General features: G+C 49.2%; 1 protein-coding gene across 1 annotated transcript; it reads left to right on the top strand.

Annotated features, from left to right (window-relative positions):
- The first annotated feature begins 5,364 nt into the window (after positions 1 to 5,364).
- On the top strand, positions 5,365 to 8,787 carry ZNF703 (zinc finger protein 703). The gene is made up of 2 exons (XM_089537639.1): positions 5,365 to 5,628; positions 6,612 to 8,787. Exons 1-2 carry the CDS (start codon positions 5,416 to 5,418, stop codon positions 8,046 to 8,048), a joined length of 1,650 nt encoding a protein of 549 aa, XP_089393765.1. The 5' UTR covers positions 5,365 to 5,415; the 3' UTR covers positions 8,049 to 8,787.
- Positions 8,788 to 10,526: the final 1,739 nt, after the last annotated feature.

The raw sequence follows: 10,526 nt of genomic DNA, 5'->3' as shown, positions 1-10,526 counted from the left end.
TGCCTTGATTATATCCCGTTTGGACTGCTGCAAGGGTCTCTAACTGGGGCTGCCTTTGGAAATGATTCAGAAACTCCAACAGGTCCAAATGTTGTGGCCCAGCTATCAACTGGGGCTGGTTACACAATTATGTTACTCCCCTGTTGAAACAACTTCCCTGGCTAGCAATAGCAGCTAGCAGCTTTATTCATATACCGCTTAAAACCCCTTAAGCAGTCTCTATGCGGTTTACAACTGTAAGCTAATGGCACCCCAACAAGCTGGGTACTCATTTTAGCAATCTTGGAAGGATGCAGGCCTGAGTCAAGCCTGAACCCTTGGCTAGTATTGAACTCGCAACCTTATGGTTTGAGTACAGGCTGCAGTACAGGCATTTAACCACAGTGCTACCTGTCCATTTCCAGGCAGAATTCAAAGTGCTGGTTTTAACCTTCAAAGTGCTATACAGCATGAGTCCAGATTATCTGAAAAACCGCATCTCCATATAGGTGCCAGCTTAAGTTTTAAGATCTGCTTTCTCTCATTCCCACCACATTTGCAGGAGCATTTGACAAGAACTCGGAAAAAAGCCACCTCCTAAACTGCTCCCAGGCTATATGGAACTTCTTTCCACAGGAGATTCAGTTGGCCTTCTTCCTCCTCTCCTTCTGAAGATGGTTTTATTCAGACAGGCCTTTGAATTTTAATTATGGAGCAATAGTGTGTGTATGCAAAGTGGTGTGCTGTATTTTTAATCTTGTACTGGAAACTATGTTTTTAATCTTTATTTTTACTAATAATATTGTTATGTAATTCATTTTTTACATTTTTGTAGGCAAAAAAATAATAAAGCTTAATCTTTTAAAGTCATTGTAAATTGCCTTGAATCCCATTTTGAGATTCAACAGATAATAAATCACATCCTTGGATGCAGGATCTCAGCCCCTGCTTTCAAAACTGAGCAGGGACTGATCTCTTCTGCAATGCAAAAAGAGAGGTTATGAAAACACGGGGTTCTCTTGTATATACACACCACCCTTCTTCTTTGGTCCTTGTCCAGCATGCCTGAGGTGGAAGCAACAGAATATTCAACATTGAACCCCATCCAGCACTTTCTAGTTCTATTAAGATGTAGAAACAGTAAACAAATCACTCTCTCTCCTTTTATGTGCTTTCATTTGTCTCTTTGACTTTGGGGGGGGAAGTTTTGCAAGGACATCCATCACAGGTGAAACCTACCCCGTTTGTGGTATGTGCATATTTGTCCAAAGTTGTCTGCCAGCTTGAATTTCTCTTAAGCAATCGCTATGTTCTGTTTTGCTGGTCCCTTGCCCCTGTGTGTCTTTTCCTTGGTTCTGCTCTTGTTTCAAAACCTGGGGAAAAAATACTTTGAGGGCCTATAATTCTGAGAATCCCGCTCCCAGAATGAGCCAGCGTAGCCACTGAAGAACTATAGCCTCCCTCCAGAGTAAGTTTTCCCAACTCTGTTCTCTTGTGTACTTGAACAGCTTCTCCTTTGAAAGAAAGAAAGAAAAAGGAGGGGAGGAGGAAGAATGCAAAGGCCTCCCTTTTCCGCCTTTGCTTTTCGGATCAAATCAAGCTTGCGGTCACTTTCGGAGTCAAGTCTCACAATGAGGTAGAACTGACAGATCTGACAAGCGGCGTGATTGATTGCGGTTGAGAAAGTGGTACTTGAAGCATGCCATGTGACAGTCCTTTCTCCGCTGGGGGAAAGACTGCCAAATCCTTCTTCCCAGAACTTCTGAGCACGTGGGCCTTGGCTGTAATGGGTGGCCGCATGCACTTAATAATAGCAACCTTGTTGCAGACCAAAGTATCTGCCAGGATCTAATATGATTAATTATACAGTTCGCTTGCTCTCCCTTTTTCTTTTTCCTTTTTTCCTGCTCGAGGTAGCTATGTAACCTAAAACCTGCCTTCCACAATGAAACGGAGGGAGGGAGGGAGGGAGAAGAGGACTCCAGTTTCCCAGGAATGGAAGCTCAGAGGCCTGCAAAGTGTCTGCTCACAGTTACGACAACTCTCTCCCAGAAGTCTGTTCCTCTACCGGCTGCCCAGCCATGCAGCCAACAATTGCCGTGTGGCGTTCCCTTGGCAAATCCTATGCCGTCACTTCGAAAGGCAGGAAAGGAAATGGGAAACTGTCAAACAATCTGAGTTATAAATCTGTTAGTGGTATGCCGTGCCAATCAGAAAGGCAGGTTTACTGGGGGGTTTGGATGGGTAATGTGTTCCAGATAAGCCTTGATCTCAATTTTATTGTGTGTTTCAGAAAGGATTGTGGCAATGACATCAGCCTGAATGTACCGTGCGTTTGCCCTTTCACTTTTCTTGGTCGACGGGGCTGACAGATTGGTTCAGCCTGTGCTGCCTGATATAATGCTTCCTTTATAAATAGGAATCCGTGTGACCGACGCCATGATGGCTGTCAAAACTAGAGCTAAGAAGTAACCGGTTTTTAAATAAGGAGTTGCTTCTAATTAATTTATCTTTCCAGTAACATCGTGTGACGATTGTAACGTAAACCTTCATGCCTTTGGTAGTGCAAATGCAATGTTTAAAATGGACTTTTAATAGTTTGGGGGATGGGGTCTCACTAAACGGTGGAGAAGGGATCCCAAATGGTTCAAGGGGTGGTTTCTGCAGGGGGCTCAAACTTGCTGGGACACATGTGTTGACACACGTGACACACGTGACAAGACAGTCTGTTTTGTGTCACCGGGAAATCCATTTCTATTTCAAGGAAATGCAACCCCCCAAACTATATTTTTAGGTCACATTGGGAGCTGCAAAGGGGAGTGAGTAGTCTGATTGTCAAAAGCAGCCTCCACCAGCAGAAATAAAATATTAGATCCTGTGCATAGAAACACTAAAAGTATACAAACACAGTATTTGGGATGATTTGCAGGACTATTTTATGATGGTGATAACTGCTCTGGAGTCACCCCCTGCTGATCTTCCTTAACCAAGTCTGGCTTTGTACACTCGGTTTTGTCCTGTCAACCTTTTCATTCCATCCAGAGTTCAAGTTTTTGAAGGTGTGGATGTGTGTGCACACCTGTTTTGTGTGTCTCAAAAACATTGACAAAATCCACCCAGTTCCCAGTGGCTTCACAGTATCAGCCGCCACTTCAAAACCGATGCCTACGAATCCATGCCTAACAGGAAAGATTTACGGCAGTATTCTTTGCTGCGCCTATAGCCATTCTTTTTTCCGATGCCAGTCATGCCCGCTTTCCACTTGTCTGCAATACTCATCCATCTACCTGACCACTGCTTGATTCTATCTCTGCACTGAATTATTCTCAGGCAACCCATGATTACTTTTTTCCCTCCAGCCCTTAAGAATCTCATTCTAGCCTACAAGAAGTTTGCGATATTTAGGGCCGACTAATGTGTGTGTTTTCATTTCTTTCGTCTTCCGAAATCCTATGGGCCCATCAGCTTCTAAAATCTAAACTCGCTTTCCACGGCAGCTGCCTGATATACCAAGAGGTAAAACCAGTGTGGTGTTGTAGTCTGAGTGTTGGACTAGGATGCTAGGAAACCAGTATTCAGATCCTTGCTTGGCCATTAAAATCTATTATCTTTGGGCAAGTCACACTCTCTCAGCCTCAGAGGAAGGCAATGGCAAACCTCCTCTGAACAAATCATGCCAAGGTAACCTCATGATTAGTTCACCTTAGGGTTGTCACAAGTCGGAAACAACTTGAAGGCACACAACAACAACAATTCCCATATACTTCACGTCTAGATCAGTGGTTGCCAAACTCTGGTTCTCCAGGTATTTTGGACTTCAACTCTGAGACGTCTCAACCACCTTAGCCAATGGTCAAGGATTCTGGGAGCTGAAGTCCAAAACATCTGGAGGAACAGAGTTTAGGATCCGCTCATCCAGATCATGGTGGGCTCCTTGTGGCCTTAGGGTTGCTCATGGACCTCAACCTAGGTGCAAAAGTCCTCTACTAGGGATTGGTTCTACCTTCTGGCAAGAGGGATCTGTCTCTTCTTCTAGCAGCCCACTGAGAGGAGAAAGAAAAGTCAGGAAGGGGATAGGAGAAAAGAAAGAGGACATGCCCAAATCAAAGACCAAGACACTCAAAACAAAATATCAATGCATGCTTCTTATTCCTGCTCAAAATGGAGACCATTTGGATTCCCAAATTTGCTCCAGGTGGGAATGGAGGACGCGACCAGCTCAAAGCTCAAGACACTCCAACGACTATAAATGTGTGCTCCTTAGTCCTGCTCAAAATGGAGGACCTTTGGGGATTCCTCCTGGACCAAAGGACATAGGAGGAAAATGGAGGACATGCCCAAAGCAAAGCTCAAGGCACTTCTACAATCATAAAAAGACATGCTTTTCAGCCCTGCTCAAAATGGAGGCCATTTGGGAATTCTTCTTGGACGGAAGGTGGAAATGGAGGACATGGGAGGAAAATGGAGGACACTCCTACAAATATAAATGCATGCTTTTCAGCCCTGCTCAAAATGGAGGCTATTTGGATTCCCAAATTTCCAAAGTGGAAATGGAGGACACGCTCCAGTTTGAGACCGCTTTAACTGCCCTGGCTCAGTGCTAGGGAATCCTGGGAACTGTCGTTTTGTGAGCCATTCAGCCTTCTCTATCAGAAAGCCCTGGCCTCAGCGCAAACTACAGTTCTCAGGCTTCCCTTGCGGTCTCAAAGCGGATCTTTCCTGTGATGCGGACGCAGCTTTGGTGAAGGAACAAAGTACCGTTCCCAATATTCCATAGCCTCTCCTTTTAAGACTGTGATGCCCCTCTGGGGTCCAAGTTCTGGGAGAAGAGAGGGAATACAGATGATGATGATGAAGATGATGATGATGATCAGGGGCAGTTATGGCGGTCTCAAACCGGTTCGTCTCCGCAATGCGGAAGGCATCCTGCGAGATGTCAAAAGACAATCTGGGAGCAAAGAAGGAGAGAAGAGAAAGAGAGAGAGATTGAGAGAGAGAGAGAGAGAGCATACAAATCATCATCATCCAGGGCAGTTAGAGCAGTCTCAACCCTGTTCGTTTTTGCAATGCGGAAGGCATCCCAAGGCGAAAGAGAGAGGAAGCAGGCGCTCCCTTGCAGCCTCTCCTCCCTTCCCACTAGGCAGCACTGCCTCCTCCTTCCCTCCCTCCCTCCCTCCCTCCCTGCTTGATCCCCGCCCCTTTCTGCTGGCCCTTCCCCGATTGGAGGGCTGGGCCATTGCCTTGGAGGGGAACTGCAGATCCCAGCTCTTCTTCTCCTTCTCCTTCTTCTTCGCCTTGGACAGAGGCAGGCAGCAGGGCGGCTTCTGCTCCGGGGATCGGCGGAGGGCGCGGGTCCCGGGGGCTCTGGCTTCTGCCCCGCTCTCCCCTCGGGCCCCTGGGCGGCTGCTGCTGCTGCTGCTGCTGCTGCTGCCCCAAATGAGCGCTGGCTCCGCCGCTGCTGCAGACCAAGCCCAGAGCAGCCTCCTCCCCGCGGAGCCCCCTTCCTCCCCGCTCCCTCCGGAGGACCCCCAGCGCCAAGCCAAGCGGCTCCCCATCCGGCTGCTGAAGATGCTCAGCGCCCACGGAGGACACCTCCTCCACCCGGAATACCTCCAGCCCCTCTCCTCCACCCCGGTCAGCCCCATCGAGGTAAGCAGCCCGCTTCCATCCCGCTTTCATCATTGCCCTGGCTCAAGGCTATGGACCTTGCTGAGCCTTGGAGCAAGGCAGTGGAACCAGGATCCAACCCCCATCCCCAGGCGCCCCAAGATCAGGTTCCTGGAGACACTTTTGGGGGTTTGGAGGTTTTGGGGGGCTAAGAGCCGTCCCAGGTTTCTCAGCCGCCTGAGGCGAGGGAGGAAGAAGGGAGGGAGGAAAGAAAGAAAGAAGGGAGGGAGAGAAGGAGGAAGGAAGGGAAGAAGGCAGGCAGCAGGAGTGGAAAGGAGACTCCTTCAGCCCGGTTGTGTCTGGAAAAGGGAGGGGAGTTCATTAAGACACCCCCTTGGGGGAGTCACACTGTCTCAGCCCCAAAAGGAGGGTCAGGCTCAGCCATGGGACCCCACAGAGTGACTTGAGATGAGCCACACTGTCTCAGCCTCAAAGGTTCCCAGGGTGCCCTTGGGCAAGTCAGACTGACTCGGCTTCAAAGGATGATAAGGCTCAGCCATGGGAAGCCCCCCCCCCCCGGAAAGTCTTTGCCTCAAAGGAGGGTCAGGCTCCTGAGTTGCCCTTGCAGGAGTCACACTCTCTCAGTTTCGAAGGAGGATCAGGCTCAGCCCCAGAACCCCCTTCAGCTGAGTCCCACTGACCCTCGGAGGGCAAGGGCAGCCCCCCTCAGAAAAAAACCTAGCTCATTTTGTTGGGCACCTTCCAGTCCTTTTCAACATCTAGCAAGCCTCTCTTAGGGTTTTCTATGCAAGGTTTCTTCCAAGGAGGGCTAAGAGGGTCTCCTTCATTGGAAAAGCCTTGAAGAAGAAGTGGCCGGAGAGAGGGAAAGAGGAAGGAAGGAAGGAAGGAAGGAAGGAAGGAAGGAAGGAAGGGGGGAAAGCCCGAGGGTGGACCTCCTTTTGGGACAGGGCAGGTCTGACCGCTTCTCTTTCTCTTTCTCCTCTTCCCTGCTTTTTCTTTTCCAGCTGGACGCCAAAAAGAGCCCCTTGGCACTCTTGGCCCAAACCTGCTCCCAGATTGGCAAGCCGGATCCCCCGCCAGCTTCCAAACTCAACGCCGGAGCTTCGTCAGGCCTCTCTGGAACAGAGAAGGAGTCCAGCAGCCGCCCGGCCACCGCTGCCCTCAAGCAACTGGGCGACCCTCCTGTCGAGGACAAGTCCAGCTTCAAGCCTTATGCCAAAGGAGGCAGCAGCAGCGGAGGAGGAGGAGGGGAGCCAAGGAAGGATGGAGGAGCCGTAGGGGCATCCAGCCAAGGAGCCGAGAAGGCCGGCTTCCGTGTGCCCAGCACCAATTGCCCGCCATTCCCTCCTCCTCACACTGTTGCTTCTTCTTCCTCGGCTTCCTCTTCTCCTGGGGGCTCCTCCCGGGGCAGTTCCCCCCAACAGGCGGATTGCAAAGGCCCTGAGGAGAAAAAGGAGCCCGACATGATGGGCAAAGCCACCCCAGAGGGCAACAGCAACGAGCCTGGAGGAACTCATGTCGTTGAGGCTGGCACTGGACGTAAATCGGAGCCCCCTCCATCTTTGGCAGCCCCGGGCCATGTGGCTCCAGTCTCCCCTTACAAGCCGGGCCACTCAGTCTTCCCCTTGCCCCCTTCCGGCATCGGCTACCACGGCTCCATTGTCGGGGCCTATGCGGGCTATCCATCTCAGTTCATGCCCACTTTGGATCCTACCAAGCCCAGCCTGGTGAGCAGTCAGTTGCCGGGGGCCTTGGGCTTGCCAGGGAAGCCCCCCAGCTCCAGCCCTTTGACAGGGGCCTCCCCGCCTTCCTTCATGCAAGGATTATGCCGAGACCCCTATTGCCTCAGCTACCACAGCGCCTCCCACTTGGGCACCAGCAACTGCTCCAGCTGCGTCCATGACCCGGCCAGCAGCCTGAAAAATGGTTACCCGCTAGTCTACCCCACTCACCCGCTCCACACTGCCCTCTCTTCCAGTGCCACCCCGAGCCTGCCAGGCCACCCACTCTACACCTACGGCTTCATGATCCAAAATGATGCCCTCAGCCACATATGCAACTGGGTGTCGGCCAGTGGACCCTGCGACAAGAGGTTTGCCACCTCGGAGGAACTCTTGGCCCACTTACGGACCCACACCACTCTGCCCGGGGCGGAGAAACTCTTAGCTGGGTACCCTACCTCTGGCCTGGGCACAGCGGCTTCATGCCACCTCCATCTGCCACCCACTGCCCCTGGCAGCCCCAGCTCTTTACCTGGCTCCTTTTCCTTGAGAAGCCCGCACACTTTGGGACTAAGCCGGTACCATCCTTATGGCAAGAGCCATTTGCCTGCAGCTGGGGCACTGTCGGTGCCCTCTTTACCCACTGCTGGACCCTACTACTCTCCTTATGCCCTTTATGGCCAAAGACTAACCTCAGCCTCCGCACTTGGATACCAGTAACTCCAGCTCGCCACCCCCTGCGTCTTATCGCCTCACCCTCTCTTATGCCCTTGCCCAGGATTTTGTATTTATTTACTGTATGTTAGCTTAAAAAGCTGGGAATCGAAGTGCATTAATACACCAATGAATCGATGGTATGCAAAAAAAAAGTGTCTCCAAACCAACAAAAATACCCAACTTAATTTTTCATTTTGCAGGTGTGTGTGGGGGGGGGGGGTTCTTGATGGTGGTTTTCTCTTCTTTTTCCCCTCTCTTTTTATGTTTTAAAAACAATATCTCCCAGTCCCCGTGAACTGTTTTGCATGAATCTCAACAAAATGCATTTCTCCCTCTGCTCCTTTCTTTTGTTTTTAACCCTTTTTTTAAACAACAAAAAAATTCAGTTTCTCTTCCTTTTGTATAGTTACCAGAAATGTAATGTCTTTTATTTCTTTTTCCTCCTTTGTATCATGTTCAAAGGAAAAAGGGTGGCGGGTGGTCAAGTCAAAAACGGGAGACGCCCACAGCTTTGTTCTAACGGCAGGATCAGAAGAGCGCCACCGTGGCATGTGCCACCGCTTTGATGCCGGGGTGCTGTGAGAAAGTGCCCTGGATCGGTTGTGTGACTCCTGCTCTCCTAAAGTCAATGTCTTTTCTCTCCTATAAAGTCCAAGCTTGCCACACTTTCAGAGTTAGTGGATGCCCAAGAAAGAGAGAGAGAAAGCCAGCTGGGATGCCAATCTGCCTGCTTACCTGGATTTTGCTGAAGACACTGGCATCCGGAAAGAAGGACATTCCACCAGCGACGGCACACCTCTCCCTTTTTTCTTTGGTTCCTTTTTTCCTTTCTTTAAAAGGATCTGGATTTTATTTTATTTTTTAAAAAAAGAAAAAGCATTGGCAAACATCCTTGAGGGACAGGAATGGAAGAACTTTCTTTATGTGCGCCAAATGAAGAACTTTTGCTTAGCTTAGCTCAAGCTGGGATTCTTTGCAAGGAGTCTCGCTCGCCCGTGGGGTGGCCAATGCCCCTCGACTGTAGACTCAAATCTACATACCAAAAAAATAATAACAATAACAATACCCAAACAAAAACAAAATGACCACCTAAACCTCCCTAATGGCCTCCATTGCCCCATTTCTCTTGACCGATGGAAATGGGACAGCCATTAGGGTTTGGAGAGCCTCCCCAGTCCCCAGTCTATCGCAGCATGGAAGGCTGCAGATCATTTTTGGGTGAATGAGCTCCATTCTGGTAAGTCTTATTTTGTTAATAAATGAATACTTGGCTATATCTACCCTGTAGTGTGTGCTCTCTTGCATTCACCAGTCGGCTGCCTGTATTGTACACGATATACAAACCAAGGCACAGACCTAAAGTGCAGCATGACCATCTCGTGACACATTAAATGCAAAAAAAGTGAATGACCTTAAGGGTTGGGTATGGAATTGGGGGGCACTGTGCTTGTAAGTCTTGTGCCGCAGAATGAGGCGGTGCAACCTGGCTGAATGGGACATCAAATATAGTCTTGGTTTTTGAGTTAAAATAATTCTGGTTGTGACCAGCCAGGCCCAGGCAGCACATCATGGGAAAGGGACATCTTGCACTTCAGTCCCTGATGTGCATGCTCTCTATTTGTCTCTTCTCGCAGAGAAGCTATGAAGAAACTGGCCCCCTCCCACTGTGTAGTTAGTTACTACCTGATTCCCAACTCCACCTTCTGCCACTATGCATTATCGCTCCATGTGTAGATTTCCTCCTAAGCATTTCTCTGGAGATGACTCGGTTGAGTAGAGTGTGAAGTTCTGAGAAATATAGAGAAATTGTAAGGGAGAAAGACTTAAGAAAAGTGTGTTTGGGTTGGTGGGGGACTAGCACAATTTCATAGCCTTCCTAGAAAGCATGTATGAAAAGACTACAGCACCATCTAGCGTTGAACAAAAGCTGGAGAGAGTGGGAAAGAGTACTGTATGTGCCTACATGCAAGCCTCTTGCCCTGTCAATGACTTCTTGTATAGCTATTGCACACCTTCTGAGACAAAACATGGCAACTGGGTAAAGCTCTCCTGTTTAGTTTTATTTAGATTTCTACATCACATCAGCCCCTTGTACCAGCCAAAACCTAAGTTGGCTTTGCAGATTTAAGGTGTGTTCTTCCCCACCTTGCTCTTTGCTTTTTGCCGAACAGGGCTGCATGCACCTTGCAACCCACTTGCTCCAGATAGCAAATCCCAAAGAGTGGGGACATGTTCATATATCTCCATTCGTATTGTTGTTTCTTGATTTTTAATGGAGAACATCTCTCTAGAGCTTGGGAGTAATAAAAGTTGAATTTTCCGACCTAGGTGGAGAAAGGCCAACCTCTTGGTGATGCTTATTGCTTGGCTTTGCTGGCAGAATGTATTTCTCCCTAATAGCTGGTGACCCAGGGGAGTATTAAATGACAGCTCACTGGGATGCTGTTTAGGTTTGTACAGTTTATTTGGGTTTGCTATTTC

This window comes from Sceloporus occidentalis, unplaced genomic scaffold (assembly GCF_023333645.1).
Source record: "Sceloporus occidentalis isolate IW3139 unplaced genomic scaffold, rSceOcc1.0.p SCAF_9, whole genome shotgun sequence".
Classification (NCBI taxonomy): Eukaryota; Metazoa; Chordata; class Lepidosauria; order Squamata; family Phrynosomatidae; genus Sceloporus; species Sceloporus occidentalis.
The sequence above is the reverse complement of the archived record's forward strand: the minus strand, read 5'-3'. Positions and strand labels throughout refer to the sequence as shown.

What these genes read in the sequence shown, in the direction of transcription:
- ZNF703 (XM_089537639.1), top strand. Translation starts at nt 5,416, where the DNA reads ATGAGCGCTGGCTCCGCCGCTGCTGCAGACCAAGCCCAGAGCAGCCTC. An exon ending in CCCCGGTCAGCCCCATCGAG is followed by an intron (nt 5,629 to 6,611) that starts GTAAGCAGCCCG and finishes TTTCTTTTCCAG; the next exon opens with CTGGACGCCAAAAAGAGCCC.